Source organism: Scyliorhinus canicula, chromosome 4 (genome assembly GCF_902713615.1).
Source record: "Scyliorhinus canicula chromosome 4, sScyCan1.1, whole genome shotgun sequence".
NCBI lineage: Eukaryota > Metazoa > Chordata > Chondrichthyes > Carcharhiniformes > Scyliorhinidae > Scyliorhinus > Scyliorhinus canicula.
Window position 1 is genome coordinate 88,461,402 of NC_052149.1, and position 24,238 is coordinate 88,485,639.

At 43.6% G+C, this 24,238-nt stretch overlaps 1 protein-coding gene across 8 annotated transcripts in view; it reads right to left on the minus strand.

Moving 5' to 3' along the window:
* ssbp3a (single stranded DNA binding protein 3a) overlaps positions 1 to 24,238 on the minus strand; it is a 273,293-nt gene that overhangs the window by 12,184 nt on the left and 236,871 nt on the right. For all 8 annotated transcript variants that reach the window (XM_038794726.1, XM_038794729.1, XM_038794725.1 and 5 more), the window contains 9 exons: positions 18,473 to 18,539; positions 18,315 to 18,388; positions 14,832 to 14,920; positions 14,445 to 14,493; positions 7,992 to 8,027; positions 5,815 to 5,869; positions 3,877 to 3,947; positions 3,431 to 3,509; positions 2,910 to 2,938 (listed from right to left, as the gene is read on the minus strand). In XM_038794726.1, coding sequence (XP_038650654.1) covers positions 2,910 to 2,938; positions 3,431 to 3,509; positions 3,877 to 3,947; positions 5,815 to 5,869; positions 7,992 to 8,027; positions 14,445 to 14,493; positions 14,832 to 14,920; positions 18,315 to 18,388; positions 18,473 to 18,539 — 549 coding nt within the window. The remainder of the gene's footprint in view (positions 1 to 2,909; positions 2,939 to 3,430; positions 3,510 to 3,876; positions 3,948 to 5,814; positions 5,870 to 7,991; positions 8,028 to 14,444; positions 14,494 to 14,831; positions 14,921 to 18,314; positions 18,389 to 18,472; positions 18,540 to 24,238) is intronic.

Sequence of the window (24,238 nt, forward strand, 5' to 3'; positions counted from 1 at the left end):
TTTTTTAAAGAGGGTCAGTGCGGCGATCTCTGGGTTTGTATGGGCAGGTAAAACCCCGCGAGTACGGAAGGCGGGGTTGGACCGGAGCTGAAGGGGGGTGGGTTGGCCCGACCAAATTTTAGGAACTATTATTGGGCGGCAAATATAGCTATGATTAGGAAGTGGGCAGTGGGGGAGGTGTCGGTATGGGAGCGGGCGGAGGCGGCATCATGTAGGGGCACTGGTAACGGCACCTCTGCTGTTATTGCCGGCTCTGTACTCAACAAGCCCGGTGGTGGTGGCAGCGCTGAGTGTATGGGGGCAGTGGCGGAAGCATATGGGAGGAAGCGTTGGTGTGGGCTTCAATTTGTGGGAACCACCAGTTTGTGTTGGGGAGGCTGGATGGAGAGTTTCCGAGGTGGCAGAGAGTGGGAATTGAGAGGCTGGGGGATTTGTTTGTCGATGCGAGCGTTCCATATTTGGAGGATGAGTTTGAACTACCAGGTGGGAATGGGTTTCGATATCTGCAGGTGAGGGAATTTGCACGGAGGCAGGTTTCAACCTTTCCGCTTCTACTGCCCCAGGGGATACAGAATAAGGTAGTTTCAAAACTGGGAGTGGGGGAGGGGAAGGTCTTGTAAATTTATAAAAAGTTCATGGAGTGGGAAGGAACCCAGATAAGGGAGGTAAAGCGCAAGTAGGAAGATGAGTTGGATAAGGAACTAGAGGCAGGTCTGTGGGAGGATGCTTTGAGTAGAGTCAACACGTCCTCCTCATGTGCCAGGCTCAGCCTGATACAATTCAAGGTGGTCCACTGGGCACATGTGACTTTTTTGAAGAGGTGGCGGACAGATGTGAGTGGAGTGCAGGAAGGCCCACAAATCATGTCCACATGTTTTGGGCATGCCCAAAGCTGAGGGTATTCTGGCAGGGATTTGCAGATATCATGTCTACGGTACTAAAAACAAGGGTGGCACCGAGTGCAGAAGTGCCGATTTTTGGAGTGTCGGAAGACCCAGGAGTCCAGGGGGCGAGAGAGGCTGACGGTTTTGCCTTTGCCTCCCTGGTAGCCCGGACACGGATCTCATTGGCGCAGAGGTACTCTGAGCCCCGAAATCGGGGGTACGGGTTAGCGACATGGCCGGGTTTCTCAGGCTTGAGAAAATAAAGTTCGCCCTGAGAGGGTCAACGTTAGGGTTCGTCCGGAGGTGGCAGCCGTTTATCGTCTTCTTCGGAGAAAATTAAACTGTTAGCAGATACTATAAGGGGGTGGGGAAGAAAGTTTAGGCGTGATCAGCAGGTGGAGGAGGAGGGACGGGGGAAACTGTGTGTTGTTGGGGGGGTTGTTAGTTACTGAATTTTGTTCACATTTGTAATTGTTTTTATAAAATCATAAATGTATTTATTTAAAAATGTATTGTTTAAAATCTCAGTCCCATTCCAATCTCTCAACCCTTGGTAAATTGCATGGTTCCAAAGGAGTTCAGTGGAAGCTCACCTTTCTATTACGCATGTCACATTCTTCTGGCCATGACACTGCTCCCAATCACCTAACACCTTGTTCCCAACTCCCACTTACTCTCAGACAATAGCTGTTGACAATGTAGGAATAGATCACCACTGTTTCCAAGAATCGAGGTGGTGGTTTGCTGATTGATTGGGATAATCACCCTCGATACCTTTCTGCCTTTTTCTTTTCTTCCAACAAATTCCTGGGCTACAGTAGCTTTCTCCACTTTTCCAGATTTTGCACACTTCCCTCACCTTTCTATTCTGCTGTAATCATTCACATATCCTCAGGGGTCTTCAGTGCATCCTTTATTTCCCTAATTCCTCTCATTCTTGCCTCCTTTTGTCACAGCATTATTACCCACGTCATTTAATCGCTACCACACCTCCGTGTAATCAAGACCTCTCTCATATTTCTCACCATCTCTTTTGCCCTGGCTGTTGTCCAGAAAATTTATGCCGACTGTATACACCTAAAGTCTGCTCTGACTCAGATTACACATGTTACAAGGCCAGCATGTGGCCAGGAGAAAGGAAGTGAATCAACATAGGGTCCTTTGGGAGATTAAGGTGCTTGCACATTTAAAGAAAACTAGATGGTGTATAGCCAGTTGCAAAGTGTAGGCAAGATCCAAAAAAATGAATGAATGTTAATGCAATTGGCAAGTTAATCCCCTTTAGATGACACAAAGCAAATTGTAAATTTCAACTTGCTTCATGTGCATTATCTATATAAAGGAAACACTGGGAACGAAGGAAACACTGGGAACGGCATGATGGCACAGTGGTTAGCACTGCTGCCTCACGGCACTGAAGACCCGGGTTCCATCCTGCCCCGGGTTACTGTGCGCGTGGAGTTTGCACATTCTCCCCCTGTCTGAGTGCGCCTCACCCCATAGCCCAAAAAGATGTGCAGGGTAGTTGGATTGGCCACGCTAAATTGCCCCTCAATTGGTAAAATTAAAAATAAGGGAACGCTGTCACCAGTGCTCCTGAATGAGTTTGTTGCACTGAACGTTATACATCTGTGGGAGATTAAATTAGTGTACCCAAGAACCAAATTTCTGCTTTTGCGTTTTTCTACAATGTGCAGTATTTACTTGAAGAAATAATATTTTCGTCCTCCTACCCTTTCTCCATTCCTCACCAATTCCAGTTGAGATTAAAAAGCACACATCTAGGAGTTTCTGTTAGAAAGATATATTCACTGTTCATGTGGAGTTTGCACATTCTCCCAGTGTCTGCGTGGGTCTCTCACCCACAACCCAAAAGATGTGCAGGGTAGGTGGATTGACCATGCTAAATTGCCCCTTAATTGGAAAAAAAATAATTGGGTACTCTGAATTTTTTTTTTAAAAAGATGAAAGATATATTCAGTAATACACTTTGGATTAAACTAAATATTAAAGCCAAATTTGTACCTTAGGGATCCCGTCCATATCTCCTGATCCTGAGGAGAATAACAAAATGTAACATTTAGTTTAAAATATGCTTTTCTTCTACAAATTACCATACATGTCGGACAATACAAGACTATATTGGAAAAATATTGCTGAAAATTCCACAATTGTTTGCAACATTACACACGACGCGATAAAATACACAATAATTACACTTTACTAGGGCAGCATGGTGGCGCAGTGGTTAGTACTGCTGCCTCACAATGCCAAGGTTCTGGGTTCGATCCCGGCCCCGGGTCACTGTGCACTGTCACAAAAGAATTGGGTAGTCTAAATTTATTTTTGAAAAAATAATTATACTTCACTCTTCCAGATAAATAAATTGACATTCATTTCCTTACTGATTCCAGGACCTCCTTCTTACTCAAGAACTCAGAAGCCCGCCTACTTACATTGAGTTTATATCCTTGGACAGGCTTACGTTTTAACACTGATTCCACTGGCTTCCTTTCATCATCATGTCTGGTAGGAAGGCAACTTACCTAATGATCCATTCATGTGATGTGGCTCAATTCCTCCCATTCCACCCATTGGTCCTTCGGAGCCAGGCCCCAGCGGGAACTGAAAGAAAAAATTAAACTTATAGAGTTTTTACATGGCTGATGCAGTTCAGTGACAAATGGCAAATATTCTGGCCATCCAAGACTCTCTGGTGATGAGACAACAAAAATCCTCAACACAATTGTTATTTCCAACAATGATACAGCACCAAAAACATTTAACCTTCCTTCCAGATGCTGTCTAAGTCCAGAATTGCCTATTTCATTTTTTGATCTTTCCAATTAATTGAATTGTTTTAATCCTAAATGCCAATTTTGTGCTTCATGTAGCATAAAGGAAACATTTTATTTCCATTGTGACCAGAGATGTGAGGAATCAAGCTTTTCCCCGTGGCATTTGTTTTCTTTCTTGTAGAATCTAAACTTACATTTGATCGGCTTCCTCCGGGCGGCACTGGATTAATCATTGTGTACATATTGTCACTGGAATTCGTTGAATCTATATTGGAGGAAAACAAAAAAAAACAAATCAACATGACCAAGCCTGCATTTATTTATTTATTTATTTAAAAAATAAATTTAGAGTATCCAATTATTTTTTCCAATTAAGGGGCAATTTAGCGTGGCCAATCCACCTACCATGCACATCTTTTGGGTTGTGGGGGCGAAACCCACGCAAACACGAGGAGAATGTGCAAACTCCACGCGGTCAGTGACCCAGAGCCGGGATTGAACCTGGGACCTCGGCGTCGTGAGGCAACCATGCTAACCACTTGTGCTACCATGCTGCCCGCGAGCCTCCATTTATACAGGTGAAATATGTGGCACATGCATGGGAAGTTGTCAAGTGTTTCTTGGTCTCAAGTGTCCTTTAAAACCATTTGGTGTTAGAATAGTTTGTTTCAGCTACTTTATTCATGACATAATATTTATAACACAGAAACTAGCCATTCATCTAATCCATGAACGTAACCTTCTAGCCCTTGTGTGTTTTATCTAGTTTCACATTAAATGCATCTATACCATTCACCTCAACTACTTTTGGTTCCCCCGTGTCTGCGTGGGTTTCACCCCCACAACCCATAAATGTGCAGAGTAGGTGGATTGGCCACGCTAAATTGCCCCTTAATTAGAAAAAATAATTGGGTAATCTAAATTTAAAAAAAAAAACTACTTTTTAAAAATATACATCATGAGATACATCATGAACTGCGCTCAACATCATAATTTCATTTTTTTTGGTTTTAAATTGATTGATGGTGGTAACCAGTTTTTAATTGCTACTGAGCCCCGCAGCATAATGGAGTACAGTGAAAGGAACTCAAGTCAATGAAGCATCCCAAATTACAGTGAATTGTCAACGTTCATTCCTTTACACTTTCAGACCTTCTTACAGCAGCCCCCACACACACAGGTTTAAAAGGAGCGAGGGATTTAAATTCATAATTCTTGGGGAACAAAAATTGTAAAACTCTATCAAAATCTAATTAATAGATCGAACTTGGTGTAACATCTTGTCATTTTCTTCCTTGTTTCTGGTACTGTGGTGGTTCAAGTGGGTTAGTGGTACAACAAATGAGGGGTCTTCCAAGCCACTGTTTTCCTAACATATAATTGCAACAGACCAGTGATTAACCAGTAATACTGGATCCAAGGAGGAATTACTTTAATCGCATTCATAAATGTATTACATTGAGTGCAGTAAACCAAAAAAAGTAGATTATGTAAAGCCAGACACTTTACACCAAAAAGTCTGGACCCCATAATTTGGTTAACAAAATAGAATCCAATATTACAATTTTAAAAATAATCTAAATGGCATCTCAGAGACTCGCCTGAACAATTTATTCAATATAAAAGTTATACAGGCAGCTCAGATAAAAGCAAAACATTTTGTATAACTTGTTTCTGAATTGTATCAAATTAAAGTGTCATTGTAGTGTGCTCTTTTAAGAGAACATTGCTGATGATTAAACAGTTCATTTATCCAATTCTACAATCAACCAAATAATTAAACTATTCAGTAAGTGCTGATGACATCGTTGAGGGCATTAGCTTGGAGTATTTGTTGAATCCAACACTTGGGGGAACCTATCAACAGAGAATTGTTCATTTCGTACTGCTGCCCTTTTTTTAGTCAGTAACAAAATTGTGTATTCAGTACATACTGTTTGAAGAGAAAACAAATACTTGGGGCAAAAGCAGACAAGGCTTTGATCTTTCAGAAAGTAATTACTGACAGGACACTTGTTAGATTAAAATGTGGTATCTGTACATATTTTCACATGAGATCTTGACAAGCAGTTAAGACTAGCAATTGTTTAAGATTTTAACAGCAGTATTGAGAGACATGAGTAAAGTTGTACCTGCTGGACTTGGCATTATCGGTGTCCCTGGAGGACCTCCACCACCAGGGGGCCCCTATGAACAAAACACACAAATCAGCCTTGCAATTGAATTATTAGTCTACACTAGGTTATGCTGTACTGCTCTTGAGGGCGTGGTGTGTTGCTAAATAATCAATTCAACACTGGAAAACAGTTTCCTGAAAATAAAGAGGTTTTTGAAAGCCCAAATGAAACCAGGGATCATTCCAAACATCAGGTCAAAATTATCTGCTTCTAGACTGTAACTAACTCTAGTTCAGAGTCATAGATGGACTTCAATCAACAAGTAAAAATATAGTTGAAATGGTTGCTCAGTTGTTTTACCTTAATGGTCCCATTTTTTAATGGGGATTTTGTTTTAAACCATTGCAACCTCTGGGAAGCCAATGCCAATATATTCCAATTTTAGCATTTTGCACAAATCGCTCAACAAATTAGCAAAATATTAAATGTTGCTGTGATCAATTCAAGATTTAAAGGGATTACTTGCGTTAGGAAAACATGGGTAGTTTTAAGGGATTTATACTTGTATTGGTAAACATTAGAAATAAGGCATAATTTTATATTGCTTTAATTTAATGCTTCTGCCCCTGGAAGGGTAAATCCTACAGTTAGATTCACGTCGAACAAAGTTGTTTGTCTGAATGTGGGTTGGTTAAGTTCCAACTGTGTTTCTATTGTGCTTAGAGAGGGCTATATATAGCGGGAAGAATAAATAAAAGGCATAAGCATGTGGATATTGTTTAACAACCGGGGCCCTGTAAGGTAGAGAAGCTTTTAAATTTTAGTTTAGCTAATTTGATTTATGTTTGGAGAGAGATAGTGAGAGAGAGAAGGCTGCTCTGACAGCTCGGTTAGATGCAGAAGGCATGGGGAACCTCTCTCTCAGCTTTGTTAGGAGAAAAGCGGAGTAATGGCTAAGAAAATAAGTGCAGAGGTCTGAAGAGCAGCTAGTTAAGGAAACTAGAGGAATGAAGAGAAGTTTCCTAGAAGTCTGAGGTTAAAGGCACTAGAACAGAGCGCTGTTCAGAAAAGACAGAGCTGACAGATGCCAGAGAGATATCTCAAGTGATTTTCAAGTTTGATATTTTACTAGCGCCTGTGGACTGAGAATTGAAATAACTGTGGAAATCAATGGCTCGAGCTCAAAGTTTGCATAAAAGCAGTTAAAACAAAGGTAACCTAAAAGAGGGTGGTGTAAAATCCTGGACTAGATTCACTGTTAAAATTGGAGTGGAAGTTCTGTTTTAAAACTGCCATTTGTAAAACCTGGACTACATTTTGGAATGCAAACTGCAAGGGAAAGCATGACTATTATGAGAAAAGACCTTAAAGATTGTTTTTGGGAGTGGAGTGGAGTTTGGAAACTCTGATGTGATCATCAGCTGGGGGATTCCGAGGAGAAAGCCACAGACACGAACTTGGAATCAGAGCAGAGTGCATGTGTTTGACCAGGGTCATCTTAAACTTAAGAGGGACTTTGTGTTAATGAGACCATTGTAGATTATAATGTACTTTGCAACCAGTGTTAATCCTAATCCTGTGTAATTGTTAAGCTCGGGGGAGTAAAGATGTATTGTATCATAATCCAATGTTTTCATGTTTAATATATGTCTTCTTGTTGTTAAAACAATCAGCGGTCCTGTGACTCTATTCCTCTATGTTTTATATATAAGAGTTACGGACTTTTGAGCCAGTGTTCCATTCTGGGGTCTTCCTGTCCAGTTATACCAACTGGAATCATAACACTTTTAAAATAAAAATGTAAATTGCATATGTGAAATTTAACTGAAGAATAGCAATGGTTTGTTGCAACAGCTTTTCAGAACTAAAAAGATGTTCAACATTCAAAATCTGTAGCAGGGTACATTTTGGTGCAGTAATTCAGGTGCTAATTGAAAATCCATCTTTGGAATAATTTTTCTTTGATTCGGGAGTACGCCATATGTTTCTAGCTGTGTCAATTTGATCATCTCCCTTGATACCCAACATGTTCCCTCTGTGATATCCTATTGAGAATGGGTCAACACTAAAGACAGGCTTTTCAGTTTGAGATTTCCCACAATCATTTCAGATAATCTCCAGCAACCTTAGAAGATTTCTTCATCCACAAGCATTTGTATTGTGCAAAACATGCTGAAAATACAAATACGTACCCCATATGTACCAGGAGATGATGAGGAATATTGAATCTGAAATTGAAAACATCAAGTGAGTGATTTAAAATCAAATTTAGCAAACATTAGTGAAGCCAGTCTCCAACTCTGCTCAACTATTATGAATATGGTTTGGGTTAAGTCTTGCACACCGAATTGCAATAGCTTGCCTCAAAATCTAAATTGATAGGAAGTTAAGATCTACTTTATGAATGGGGGGGGGGGGGGAATATACTTTTAAGTGTCCATTTCTTGGTTTTCTTTGCATAGTTTTTCTCCCCAATTCTCTAGAAAACTTTTTCAAATGGCCACATATAAGCTGGCACAAGTATTGGAAAAGTATTTAAATGATGAGGTCTTGAGATCAATTGCAATCCTGCCACCCATTAGTAAACTGAACTTTTTAAATAGTGATGAACAGATTGATAAAATTCATATTTCTCTGCTCCCAAATTCATGGGCATCAAGAAATACTGGCATTTATATAAAACGTAATGACATTCCAAAGTACTTTAAAGAAAACTTTTGAAGTGTTGTCACAATACTGTAAATACCTAATGCAAGAAACGCATTAGCCAATTTGTACACAGCAGAATCCCACAAGCAGCAATAACCAGATTTATGTTTTAATGATGTAGGTTGAGGGATAAATATTGGTCAGGACTAATGTTGAAATAGTGTCATGGGATCTTTAAAGTCAATCTGAAAGGGCAGTCAGGACCTTGGTTTAATGGCTCAACTGAAAGACAGCACTTCGAACAGTTCAGTGCTCCCACTGTAGTTCAGTGGGGTACACTGGAGTAATTAAAGTTCAAATCTCAAAGGGCCGAATGGCCAACTCCTGCTCCTTGTTTGGATGTTCACACTTGCATTTTAAGTATTATTAATAATCAAATGCTGTAATGTGGGAGTGCTGCACTGGTGTGCCAGCCAAGATTCTTGCTCAGGTCTCTGGAGTGGACTTAAACTCCATTCCTTCTGATTCAAATGAGGTGATATCAGGTCAATTGTAGCATCTTCACTGTCACTATAATTGACACAAACTAATTGAGCATAAGGCCATGGATTACAGCTTCTACTGTGTTTTGCTTAAAACTATCAAGGATACCATTCAGTTATCAATTATCAGGGTAACTGTTTTGTCTACTATTGCTATTGCAGGAATTATCACTGCAGAGACTAATGAGTCATAAAGGCATTTATTCAATTCACCCTGTAGGTAGATGAGAGGCACAGGATAACTTAAGGAAAAAGAATCTCAGTTCTTGTAATTGTTGTTATACATTAAAAGAACCAAGGCAGCATGGTGGCGCAGTGGTTAGCACTGCTGCCTACGGTGTTGAGGATCCAGGTTCGATCCCACCCCCGGGTTATTGTCCGCGTTGCGTTTGCACTTTCACCCATGTCTGCATGGGTTTCACCCCCACAACCCAAAGATGTGCATGGTAGGTGGATTGGCCACGCTAAATTGCCTCATAATTGGGGGAAAAAAATAAACTCTAAATTTATTTTTTAATTACATTAAATGAATCAAACTTAATATTCCAGGGTTGGGATATTCAGAACAAGACATGTGTTACAGAAAGGAGGAATGTTTATAACCTCCCAGGCTACACTAAACTACTTAACCACGTTATTTATTATACATCTTGCACAAGAAATTTTCTTGGTTCACACTTTGCAAGTGGCTCAGACTGCTTTTGAAGAATTTATCAGACCAAATTATCAATAATGTGATGGGGGTATATAAGCAATCCTTGTCTTTAAAGCAGGTGTACTTGAGCTACCTTCCCAACTCTGGGACATGAAATTTGGTTTATATTCACTGAAAACGAACACACTGAATATTACAATGTCTCAGTCATCATGGGTTAGCGGCAGGAAACTGCAAGTAATGTTCCCTCACATTGCTGCCCAGTTGACCTCTAGCCGAATGTACACGTTGGTGGGCATCAGATAAGGAGAATAAAGGACTCAGCTCAACTACGTGGTCCCTGGTGCTCAACTGACTGCCAGCATTCACTGCTGAGTCATCCATGTGAATAATACGTCAGCTAGTAAAGCTGTCCATAGGACTATATCCCAAAAGAGGCTATTTCCACAGCAGGAAGAGAGGAAGAAAAAGGAACTTGTGCAGTGATCCTGAAGCCACAAACAACATCTCATACTGGGCGAATGGTTGCATGGATTGAAACTTTAAAACCAAATTTAGAGTACCCAATTATTTTTTTCCAATTAAGGGGCAATTTAGTGTAGCCAATCCACCTAACCTGGGGCTGGTTTAGCACAGGGCTAAATCGCTGGCTTTGAAAGGAGACCAAGGCAGGCCAGCAGCACGGTTCAATTCCCGTACCAGCCTTCCCGAACAGGCGCCAGAATGTGGCGACTAGGGGCTTTTCACAGTAACTTCATTTGAAGCCTACTTGTGACAATAAGCAATTTTCATTTCATTTCATCTTTGGGTTGGGGTTGAGACCCACACAGACACAGGGAGAATGTGCAACTCCACATGGACAGTGGCCCGGGGCTGTGATCGAACCCGGTCCTTAGTGCCTTAGGCAGCAGTGCTAACCACTGCGCCACCGTGCCGCCTCTCATGGTTTGAAACTTAGTTGTGAATATCCTGGATGGTGTGTGGGAGTGCCATATTGAACCGCTCTCCAATGTGCACTGCCTGAATTGTATGCACTGTAATAAATGTTGTGGAGTCTTCTAGGATTAATAGCCATCACCAATACAGCAGCTGCTCTCCCGACCTTTCTGAACCAAATTTATAGCTTGGGAGGCTCATCAGGCCAAATGGAATGCTACCAATGTACTGCATCAATTTGTTAAACTCCCATTTCCTTTATCACTCTCCTTTTACCTGAATATGTGGTAGCACAGAGATTTTGAGCAGATCCTAAATGTTTGACTACTTTGATGTTTTATGGCAACATTTTAAAATTGTGATGACAACCTCTTAAGAATACAACATGATCAATTTGTCCTTGAAAATCACTCACACCCCAGAGTGAACTGTCATTTTCAACCATAGCATTGTACAGATATCGCTTCTCTGTTCTGCTGTTGGGAAAAATTGAACAAACTGGGGGGGGGGGGGGGGGGGGGAGAGAGAGAGAGAGAGAGAGAGAGAGAGAGAGAGAGAGAGAGAGAGAGAGAGAGAGAGAGAAGAGAGTTTTTTAAGCAAAGGGAAGCCCTAATCAAGATTTTTAAAATTGCATAGGACTTTGATGCGGTAGATGTAGAAATGATGCTTCCACTAATGGAGATGTCAGAAGGCCATAAACATACGAATCACAAAAAAAAAAGTCAAAAAAGAAATTCAGGAGAAACCTCTGCACCACGAGCACGGCAAGATTGAGTAGCTTTTTTAAAATTTAGAGTACCCAATTCTTTTTTTTTCCAATTAAGGGGAAATTTAGCATGTTCAATCCACCTATCTTGCACATCTTTGGGTTGTGGGGGCGAAACCCACGCAAACACGGGGAGAATGTGCAAACTCCACACGGACAGTGACCCAGAGCAGGGATCGAACCTGGGACCTCGGCGCCGTGAGACTGCAGTGCTACCACTGCGCCACTGTGCTGCCCTAAGATTGAGTAGTTGAGTACACATGGTGTAGTTGAGCTGAATAGTTTAGACGGACTTAAATGGAAGCTAAATAAACATCAAAAAGTTACGAAAATAGGGTTAGATGAAGTAGCATGGGAGGAGGCCCATATGGAGCATAAAACATTGGCCTGTTTCTGTTCTGTAAATTCGATGTAAAATAGCTGCCTGCCACCTCCCACAAGAGCAAATAAAAACTACGAGATCAATAATTATATTATAAAAGGGACATGCCATTTATTGTACGGTAAGTGTAATAAGTCAACTGCCAATCGTAAAGGAAGCGCCAACTTCTAGCTTTCAATATTCCACAGCTACAGAGATTATAACTAAAGTCCCAGAGTCTCGTGTAACAGTAAATTTACCAAGAGCCCATAAGAAAAGGATCGGTCAAAATAACTCTGAGGCTACAGTTCTGGAATCATTTAGGCGTTGCTAGTTCACTTTTTGGATTTTATCAGCACATGAAAATCACTAAAACCATCTCAGTTTATCTTCCAAATAGGGAAGGAATTCACAGGATTCTCTGTTTGTATTGGGTGGCATGGTGGTACAGTGGCTAGCACGGCTGCTTAACAGCACCAGGGACTCGGGTTCAATTTACAGCTTGGGTCACTGTCTGTGCGGAGTCTGCACATTTTCCCCGTGTCTGCATGGGTTTCCTCCAGGTGCTCCGGTTTCCTCCCACAAGTGATTTGGACATTATGAATTCTCCCCCAGTGTACCTGAACAGGAGCCACAGTGTGGCGACCAGGGGATTTTCACAGTAATTTCATTGCAGTGTTAATGTAAGCCTACTTGTGACACTAATAAAGATTATTATCCAGTGGAAGGAATTAGCACTAAAATCAGTACATGAGATGGAACACAAGAACGTGATGAAAACTGAAGGAACAAGTTGGTGAGAACATGAGAAAGGCTTTCTCTTGCGATCGAAAGTAATGTGAATGGAGCTGATAATGGAAACAAGAGAAGTATTGGAGTAATGATATGCCTCATACAAAAACTGTAAGTAGGATGAAAAAGGTCAGAGTACAGAATGATTACCGCCCAATTGGAAAAGTAATCTGCACTTTCTTGCTGTACAGGTAGGTATTCATGGTATATGGAAACTAATAAATGAAGAGTTCATCCTAGTAGGCAGATGCAGGCAACATTTTGTTTGCATAATCCCTGAATCAATCTTAAAATGATTCCCCAAGGATTAATAATCAAAATAAACTGCTTTTCTACCAAATTTCTTAAAGGTGATGGCCATTGCTAAACTATGTGCATTTCACTGTCCAGTTAAGCCATAATGAGTGGCATGCATTAGAAGGAAAATGTGCAATCAATACACAAGAAATTATTTCATAAAGCATATTGTTACAAGTTTTCATTAAACTTTTACCTACCCTAATAAAAACACTACACTACTATTAATTTAAAATTTTTTTTAAGAGAACCCAATTCATTTTTTCCAATTAAGGGGCAATTTAGTGTGGCCAATCCACCTACCCTGCACATCTTTGGGTTGTGGGGGTGAAACCCACACAAACACGGGGAGAATGTGTAAACTCCACAAGGACAGTGACCCAGAGATCGAACCTGGGACCTCGGTGCTGTGAGGCAGCAGTGCTAACCACTGCACCACCGTGTAGCCCCCCCATACTACTATTATAATGGTAATTACATAGAGAACATATGCAACAATGCAAAGGACACCCTATATGAGGAGACAATAAACAAGAAAAAATGCATTGCTGAAGGTGAACAGACAGGAGATATTTAAGATTATAAAAGGATCTGATTGGACAGATACAGAAAATGTGCACTTGCAGTGGAGACCAGGGGTGGGATTCTCCGACCCCCCGCCGTGTCCCGAATTCTCCGGCACCACAGATTCGGAGGGGGCGGGAATTGCTCCGCACCAGTCGGCCCCCCCGCCCGAAGTCCCGCTGCTGTCAAGCCTCTCCCGCCGGCGTGGATCAAACCACCTACCTTACTGGTGGGGCAGGCGGCTCGAGCGGGCTCCGGGGGGGGGGGGGGGGGGGGGGGGGGGGGGGGGGGGGGGGGGGCGATCTGGCCCGTGGGGTGTCCCCACGGTGACCTGGCCCTTGATCGGGGCCCACCAATCGGCAGGCAGGCCTGTGCCGTGGGGGCACTCTTTTCCTTCCGCCTTCGCCATGGTCTTCACCATGGCAGAGGCGGAAGTGACCTCCTCCCCTGCGCATGCGCAGGGATAACGTCAGCAGCCGCTGACATTCCAGTGTATGCGCGGACTTACGCCGGCCGGCGAAGTCCCTTCAGCCCCGACTGGCGTAGCACCAAAGGCCGTCCATGCCAGCCGGCGGAGCGCCAACCACTCCTAAATACTTAGCCCCTCAAGGTGAGGGCTTGGCCCCTAAAGGTACGGAGACTTCTGCACCTTTGGGGCGGCCCGACGCCGGAGTGGTTCATGCCACTCCATCACGCCGGGACCTCCCGCCCCACCGGGTAGGGGAGAATTCCGGCCCAGAACTAGGGGCCATCAGTGCAGACTCGATGACCTTGTTCTGCAATGTAGGGATTCTATGATTCGAAATATGAAATAGTCACTAATAAACCCAAGAGAGAATTCTGCAGTAACTTCTTAGTTCAGTGGTGAGAATGTGGAACTCGCTACCACAGGGAGTAGTTAAGATGAATAGCAGTGATTAATTTAAGAGGAAGCTAGATAAACAAATAAGGACGAAGGGGATAAAAGGTTATGCTGGTCGGATTAGAGAAGAATGGTGGGAGGAGGCTCACGTGGAGCATAAACACTGTTGGGACAAATAGTCTATTTGTGTTGTAAATACTATGTAATACAGCACCACTTACTGAGTTAGCATTGGAAGGATTAGGCCATGGTCTGCCAGCTCCCGGGCCCCTGCAATGAAAATATATTAATAGTATTTATTTTCTCAATGCATTAACTGTCACAACCCATTCTTGCAGCACTAAATCAGAGCTGTTGCCCCAAAATCTTTAGCTGCCTTTTTCATAACTTAAAAATCTGTTGACTAAATTTACCCATCGCATTAATTTCAAACTCTCCAAAAATATCAAAAGAAGAAAAAGTCAAATACATGCTTCAATTTTCTTCACTTAAACACATGCAGCTGAACTCAGCAAAGGAAATGATTATACCTTGTAAAATGATCAATGTCATTAAAAGATTAAAATTGGCTTTCCCCACTTATAACAATGACTTATCTGAACACTTACATGTTCATTCCAGCCATGCCTGGACCTATTGAATTGGGTGGAGGTCTCATTGAACCGCCGTAGTTCTGCAACGATAACCAAGGATCAGACTACCATAACGAGAAGAAAAGCAGAGAAGGGGACGGAAGGGAAGAAAAACAGAATGTTAATTACGAAGTTATCATGCAGGTTCCAGGAAATCAACAAGTTCATGCTCTGCATCAAAGTTTATTTTTGGGCAGGTACAAACCCAACTAGAGTTTGCAAACCTACGGAGACTGGTGGTCCCATCGTCTAACTAACCCCCACCATCTCAGAACTCGGCAGCAGTGAAAATTCAACTCAATCATACACCCAATAAATTCACAATCAGCGCAGTCATTTTCCTTTATTACCATTCACTAAGTTACTTGCCTCTTCCAAATTCTAATACCTAATCAGGTACAAAGGATAACTTGGTGTAAAAACAAACTAACTTTGATGCTGGGCATGCCTATTTGCAATACAACATTGTATTAATTTCTACTAAACGTTTACTGCTATCGCCCAAATATTAAAAGGCACAGCATTGTGGTAATACACATCATTCCTTTTATTCAGGCACTGAATTAACATTTTCATAAAATCCTGAGAACTATCAAGATTTAAAATTTTTAACCATCACTTCTACCTAACAACTTTCATCATATAGCACTTTTGAAAACAATGGTCCAGGCGTCAAACCAGGGCCACTTTTTTGGTCTCTAGCTGCTGGTTTTTGCTAAGTGTTCACTAATATAAGGTAAAGCTTTGGGAAACTTAAACAGCTGGTTAGTGACTGGGTGAACATGCAGGTGGGGGGAGGAGGGGGGAAATGAGTTGTGTGGTAGTCAAGATGGTTCTGGAAAGGATATTCAGGGGTCCCCAAGAGTTAGACTAGGATTTTTCCGTCTAACATTTCCTGGGTCACTATCCAGGTAAGTAAGTTGGAATGGCCTGCAGAGAGTTGCCGACTTTGTCTCCTGGGGAGCAGGGAAATGTCTCATCAGCAGTTCAAACTTCCAGGGCAATTCCCACAGAGTCAGCGCTTTGGGAGTTTTGCAGGGTCCTAAGCACATGTTAGAGGTACATCTGGTCTCCGACAATCCAGAGGCCAGGGATTCAATAGACTGGGGTTTAGTTGCGGAAAGCTTTGTTACTAGTCATGGGAAAGGAAAGATGAATGCACAGAGGTCCAGAGTTGCAAAACTGAAGAACATGGGAGGGAAAAGTTGCATAGACAGCTTGGAAAGAGGCCAAAAAAGCTTGTACCTCATTCATTTTGAAGCGGGAAAAGGACCCGGAACAATGTGGATCATACAGACCAATTTCCCTGCTAAATGTAGATGCCAAACTATTGGCAAAGATCTTATCTTGAGAATATAGGGGTGATAGGGGAGGAGCAGATAGGGTTCGTGAAGGGGAAGCATCTGCCGACCTACATCAGGAGGATACTTAATGTGATCATGATGCCTCCAGTGGGACGAGAGGTAGAGGTCGCCATGAATGTAGAGAAGGCCTTTGATTGAGTGGAGTGGAAATATCTGTGGGAGGTCCTGGGGCGGTTTGGGTTTGGGCAGGGATTTGTGGACTGGGTCCAGTTGCTATAACAGGCACCGGTGGCGAGTGTGCGGACAAACCGGGTGAGTTCAGACTATTTCAGGCTGCACCGGGAGATGAGGCGGGGGTGCCCACTTTCCTCACTGTTGTTTGCTCTGGCTATAGAGCCATTGGCGATGGCACTGAGAACGTTGGTAATCTGGCAGGGGATAGTGCGAGGGGGGCTGGAACACAGGGCGTCGCTATAAGCGAATTATCATCTCCTGTTGTATATTTCAGACCCGCTGAGGGGGGATTGGAGGGATTATGGGGATATCAGAGGAATTCAGCTGTTTTTCAGGGTATAAATTGAATATGGGCAAGAGCGATGGCTTTGCGATTCAGGTGAGGGGGCAGGATACAAGATTTAGAGACCTCTTTATCGATGAGGACTTCCCGAGCTTGGAGTTAGGAAAGGTGTTTGAGCTGCCAGGTGGGAATGAGTTCCGGTATCTGCAGGTGAGGGACTTTGTGCGGAGGCAGGTTTCGACCTTCCCGCACCTGCCGCCCTAGCGGCTACAGAATAAGGTGGTGTTGAGAGTAGGAGTTGGGAAGGGAAGGTCTCAGAGATCTGCAAGGAACTGATGGAATGGGAAGGAGCCACTATAGGGGAGGTGAAGTGAAAGTGGGAAGAGCAGCTGGGTAGGGAGTTGAAGGTCGGATTATGGGAGGAGGCCCTGAGGAAAGTTAATGCATCCTCATCATGCGCCAGGCTCAGACTGATACAGTTTAAAGTGGTCCACAGGGCACACTGATACAATTTAAGGTAGTCCACAGGGCACACATGACAGTGGCCCTGATGAGCAGGTTCTTCAAGGGGGTGGAGGAAAGGTGTGGGCGCTGTGTGGGGGGCCTGCAAACCTTGTCCATGTGTTCTGGGCATGTCCACGGCTGAGGGGTTTCTGGCAGGGGTTTGCTGAAGTTATGTCAGAAGTATGAAATGTGAGGGTGGTACAGAGTCCAGAGGTGGCAACCGTTGGCATATCGGAAGATTCAGGAGCCCAGGAGGTGAGAGAGGCCAATGTTCTAGCGTTTGCCTCCCTGGTGGCCTGGATTCGGATCCTGCTAGGATGGAGAGACTCGGAGCCCCCAAATTCGGGGGTATGGTTTAGCGACATGGTGGCTTTTCTCACACTCTAGAAAATAAAGTTTGCATTGAGGGAATCGCTGCCTGCACATCTTTGGGTTGTGGGGCGAAACCCACGCAAACACGGGGAGAATGTGCAAACTCCACACGGACAGTGACCCAGAGCTGGGATCGAACCTGGGACCTCGGCGCCGTGAGGCAGTAGGGCTAACCCACTGTGCCGCCGTGCTGCCCCTTTGGTGACATGAATTGAGGGATAAATGTTTGCTCTGAGAACTCTCCAGCTCTAAAATGTCACAACACTTTGCAAGTACACCTGAGAGGTCAGATGTAGCTTCCATTTATATAATCTCATTAAAAATAGCACCTCCAACAATGCAGGACTTCCTCGGGCTGCATTGCCAGGGTCATCATAGATTATGTGCTCAACTTTCAAATGGGATTTGAAATCATTACCTTTTGACTCAAGTGAATACCGTCAATTGAGGAAAGCTGACAGGGAAATATTCATTCTAGCTGCTATTATCTCCCTTCCTACATCAGAGGTACTGTGAACAATTGTTGTTATATCTCAACTTCAGATCAGCGAACTAAACACAGTTTGCAGTTTAAACAATGCTACTGATCCACACAATCGAAATGTTCAAAATGCAAAACTCATTGTGGAAACAGAGAAATTGCAAAGAGGAGAAGGCCAATCAACCATGTCAACTGGTGGCCAATGAAAATTAAATAAGAATGTTTCAATGCAAGGAAGTTTAAAGACCAAAGCAAAAAGCTGCAGCCCCTGTGCTGCCTACCTGCTGTCCCATTGGGCCCATTCCTCGTGGAGGAGGATTCATTCTCTGCATTGGTCCACCCATACCAGGATGTCCTGTAGAAGGCAGAAGAAACTCGCATTACATGCACAGCACAGAGGTATCTCAATAACCTAGGTGGCACTATGAACACATCTCACCTTGCTGTCGTGTGGGATCCAATGTGTTGGGTAGCAATGGTTGTGCACCTGGAACACCACCTGGGGGCTGAACACAATTACAGCGTTAGTATACAGCATCCAATTTCAGAGCATTTGTCAGTACGCTAGCTCCGAGATGTACATGAATGCTTGTGCTTTGCGAGGTGAGAAAAAGGAGAGACAGGGAAAAGCAAGCAAGGAAGAGGCAAAGTGAGAGCGAGTGATGGAAAGGAACTGGGTGAAGAGAATCAACATTAAAACATCCCACTCCCAACTCAATACTCCTGGATACGTATGCATCCGATTATCAACCATTTTCCACAAATGTACTCCTGCAATTTGGAAATGTAAAAACCAATAACTATTGTAATGAAAGTTGAATAATAAAGTTATGACTATACAAAATAAATGTATGCTAAAGTAATTAAGTGACACCGTCTCTGCTCCAAATCTCCACCAATTTTCCCAAATCTTCTAGACAGGGATTGTTTGCTGTTTTGGCTATTTGAACTGTTGTGGGAAATCACAAACTAATCCAATCATGTTCTCTCCAGTCGCTTGACATTTTCCATTAGAAGCCACCAGAGTAATTCATCACAGAAATTTAGAGTTTGTCCCCGCCTCATGGAATCGTAGGTTATTTATAGCACAGAAGGACACCCATTTGGCCTCATGTAGGGGGTCAATCAGACAGACTAAGTTACTGGCCTACAGGGCTTGACTCGGCACTGAACTATCTGAAGAGCTATGCTTATTTCTTTTATGTTTTTTGTCACAGCTTAGTTCCACCAGTGGGGAACATACAAATAAAAACAAGCACATGACAAAATGAAAGTTTGCCTTGGGTCAAAAAAGATAAGAAAACGCCCAGGATCAAGGATATTATTACAGAAATTATATTTCCTAACATTTATTTTGGCAGCATAACAAATAGTGCATTGTTGCAGAATCATGAGCTCAGCAACAACACTGGCTGGGTGTACCTCAATGCTTAAAACTATCCTATACGGGCAGCACGGTGGTGCCGTGGGTTAGCACTGTGGCCTTATGGCGCCGAGATCCCAGGTTCGATCCCAGCTCTGGGTCACTGTCCATGTGGAATTTGCACATTCACCCAGTGTTTGCATGGGTTTCACCCCCACAACACAAAGATGCGCAGAGTAGGTGGATTGGCCACACTAAATTGCCCCTTAATCGGAAAAAAATGTATTGGGTAATCTCAATTTAGAAAAAAAAAATCCTATATGACAAGGTGAGGGATTTGTATTTGGAGGACGGGTTCGCTAGTCTGGAGGAGCTAAGGGAAAGGGTAGAGCTGCCAACGGGTAGTGAGTTCAGGTATCTGCTGGTTAGGTGCTTTGCATGAAAGGTCTGGAGGGGGTTCCCTAGGTTGCCAGAATACACCTTGCTGGAGCGAATGCTGCTTCCGGATGTGGAAGGGGAGGGGAAAATTGGGATTGTATATAAGTATCTGGGGGAGCAGGGAGGCAAGCGGGTGGTGATGTTCAAGGAGAAATGGGACGCGCAGTATGGAATGGAGATCAATTGGGGAGTATGGAGTGAGGCACTGCGAAGGCTAAACGGGACCTCCTCTGATATAGTTTAAGGTGGTGCACAGGGTGCATATGACTTGAGCAAGAATGAGTGGGTTCTTTCAGGGGGTAGCAGATGAGTGTTGAGAGGTCTGGGCGGGGGGGGCAGCAAATCACGCGTGCATGTTTTCAGGTTGCGAAAAATTGGGAAGATTCTGGGCGGGAGTGTTCATGGTCTTAGCCAGGATAGTGGAGGAGGAGGAGGACCCGGACCCTTTGGTGGCGATATTTGGAGTTTTAGAGAACCGGAGCTCACGGAGAGGAGGAAGACCGATGTTGTGGCCTTCGCCTCTGTTTGCACGCCGGCAAATTTTGCTGGAGTGGCGGCCGTCTTCGCACCAGGGGTAGCAGCATGGTTGGGTGACCTGTGTGACTTCCTGCGATTAGAGAAGATAAAGTAAAAGTTATGGGGCTCAGCAGGGGAGTTTGAGGAAAGATGGGGGATGTTTGTGACGGTGTTTGAGGAGCTATTCATTGTGCGCGGGGTTGGGGGGGGGGGGGGGGGGGGGGGGGGGGGGGGAGAATCCATACAGACTGTATAGTTGATTGTTGGGAAGTGTGTTTCCCAGGGTGTTTTCTTGCTGTAACCTGCTTTGATAAAAGTGTGTGATAAAGTAAGTTTAAAAAAAATATCCTATACTGCACAACTATAATTTTCTCGAAATTGGAGGGCAAAAAAAGATTTGAGTGTTAACCATTGAAACTTTCTTAACCAACCATAGTTAACACAACCATGCCATATAAATCCCACTGAACTCTTCAGGATCAGGCAGCACTTGCTACTACCGTTACACCATGCACACCAGACACTGAAACACGTTTGCTTGGGTGCAGTGCAGCACAGCAAAGTCATTCTCCTAAAAGACTCATGAAAGAGCCTGGAGCCATTTAAAGCTCACCTCAGCTTCATAAAAACATAGAAAAGAGGAGGAGAAGGGCAAATGGCCTTTCGATCCTGCTCCGCCTCCATTATGATCATGGCTCATCACCCAACTCAGTGACCTGTTCCCGCTTTCCTTCCATATCCTTGGATCTCTTTAGTCCCAAGAGCTATATCTAACTCCTTCTTGATATCATACAATGTTTTGGCCTCAACTGCTTTCTGGGATAACAAATACCACAGGCTCACCACTCTCTGGATGAAGAAATTTCTCCTCATCTCTGTCCTAAATGGTTTCCCCCAGTATCATTTATGTTTTGGGGTTGCGAAAAATTGAGGAATCTGAGGAAGAAGCAGTGCTGCGAAAGCTAGTGATTTGAAACAAACCTGTTGGACTTTAACCTGGTGTTGCAAGACTTCTTACTGTGCTCACCCCAGTCCAACGCCGGCATCTCCACATCATGAGTATCATTTACGGTTTTGTTCAATCTGTTTCTGCACCTCTATTCAAGGCCAAACTAGTTATGGAGTAGCAGACTGAACTAAAATCCGACACAGCACCCTCTTAATTTCTTGCTCTCCAAGTGGATTACTCCACCTTCTGAAGAGGGATACGGTTCTATTAAAATTTAACTTGGGTGACATCCAACCTGACTTGGAATGACTCGGTAATTACCTACTATGACCTGACTGGCAATCCCGTTTTTATATCCCACCAGTCCACAGTACAGCATTCCACAATAGCCCTCAAATAAAATCTACATGAGGACTATGCTCCTGGCAATAAAGCCAAGTAAACCCTGATATTCCAATGTAACAACTGAATTGACAGCAAACCCTTCTGGCAACTTTAGATACTTTAGAGGAGCAGAAACCCTGATGAAATCCAATTCACTCCATGAAGAAACAAAAGTGAAAGTTTGAAATGCAGTACCAGAAGTTATTTAACTCTTCCCAGGTGTGTGGTGTCTCTGGAGATGATACTCCAGCTATCAGTTGACATCCACTAAAAGAATAATGAATAAATTTGATGCCACACAGGGAAATAGATGCAGCATTTAATCAGGTTATAGAGTTTTACAGCACAGAAAGAGGCCCTTTAACCCACCATGTTAGCGATGGATGTTGGGAGCAGAAGCACAACGCCAGGGCATGGCTCGTGCTCTAACAAAGAAAAGTACAGCACTGGAACAGGTCCTTCGGCCCTCCAAGCCTGTGCCGAACATGCTGCCCAGCTAAACTTAAATCTTCCACACTTCCGGGGTCCGTATCCCTCTATTTCCATCCTATTCATGTATTTGTCAAGATGCCCCTTAAACTTCACTATCGTCCCTGCTTCCACCACCTCCTCCGACAATGAATTCCAGGCACCCACTACCCTCTGTGTAAAAAAACTTGCCTCATATATCTCCTCTAAACCTTGCCCCTCACACCTTAAACCTACACCCCTTAGTAATTGACCCCTCTACCCTGGGAAAAAGCCTCTCACTATCCACTCTGTATGTCCCTCGTAATTTTGTAGACCTCTATCAGGTCGCCCCTCAACCTCTGTCGTTCCAGTGAGAACAAACCGAGTTTATTCAACCTCTCCTCATAGCTAATGCCTTCTGTACCAGGCAACATCCTAGTAAATCTCTTCTGCACCCTCTCTAAAGCCTCCACATCCTTCTGGTAGTGTGGCGACCAGAATTGAACACTGTACTCCAAGTGTGGCCTAACTAAGGTTCTATACAGCTGCAACATGACTTGCCAATTCTTATACTCAATGCCCCGGCCAATGAAGGCAAGCATGCCATATGCCTTCTTGACTACCTTCTCCACCTGTGTTGTCCCTTTCAGTAACCTGTGGACCTGTACACATAGATCTCTCTGACTGTCAATACTCTTGAGGGTTCTACCATTCACTGTATATTCCCTGCCTGCATTAGACCATCCAAAATGCATTACCCCACACTTGTCCGGATTCAACTACATCTGCCATCTCTCCGCCCAAGTCTCCAAATGATCTAAATCCTGCTGTATCCTCTGACAGTCCTTATCACTGTCCGCAATTCCACCAACCTTTGTGTCATCTGCAAACTTACTAATCAGACCAGTTACATTTTCCTCCAAATCATTTATATATACTACGAACAGCAGCGGTCACAGTACTGATCCCTGCGGAACACCACTAGTCTCAGCCCCCCAATCAGAAAAGCACCCTTCCATTGCTACTCTCTGCCTTCTATGACTAGCCAGTTCTGTATCCATCTTGCCAGCTCACCCCTGATCCCGTGTGACTTCACCTTTTGTACCAGTCTACCATGAGGGACCTTGTCTAAGGCCTTACTGAAGTCCATATAGACAACATCCACTGCCCTACCTGCATCAATCATCTTTGTGACCTCCTCGAAAATCACAATCAAGTTATTGAGGCACGACCTCCCCTTCACAAAACTGTGCTGCCTCTCGCTAATACGTCCATTTGCTTCCAAATGGGAGTAGATCCCGTCTCAAAGAATTCTCTCCAGTAATTTCCCTACCACTGATGTAAGGCTCACCGGCCTGTAGTTCCCTGGATTATCCTTGCTACCCTTATTAAACAAAGGAACAACATTGGCTATTCTCCAGTCCTCTGGGACATCACCTGAAGACAGTGAGGATCCAAAGATTTCTGTCAAGGCCTCAGCAATTTCCTCTCTTGCCTCCTGCAGTATTCGGGTAGATCCCATCAGGTCCTGGGGACATATCTACCTTAATATTTTTCAAGACGCCCAACACCTTGGCTTTTTGGATCTCAATGTGACCCAGGCTACCCACACCCCCTTCTCCAGACTCAACATCCACCAATTCCTTCTCTTTGGTGAATACTGATGCAAAATATTCATTTAGTACCTCGCCCATTTCCTCTGGCTCCACACATAGATTCCCTTGCCTATCCTTCAGTGGGCCAACCCTTTCCCTGGCTACCCTCTTGCTTTTTATGTACGTGCGGAAAGCCGTGGGATTTTCCTTAACCCTATTTGCCAATAACTTTTCGTGACCCCTTTTAGCCCTTCCTGACTCTGGAAATGAAGCGGTTGACTGACATGTTGGAGAAACCCTCAAGTTAAAAGGATGATGGGAAAAGTAAAAAGCACTTTACTCGTTAAACTTTGGCCCAGTTACATGAAATGGTTTAGCTATGTTAAACTCATTTAAACTTAATTGGGCAAGTTTAATTTCAGATTTCAGTTGCTGGTGAAATTAAACTTTTCCTCCTTACTGGGAACATCTTTCATTTAAAAGTATTGGAGGGAGGGGGAGAGAGATGGT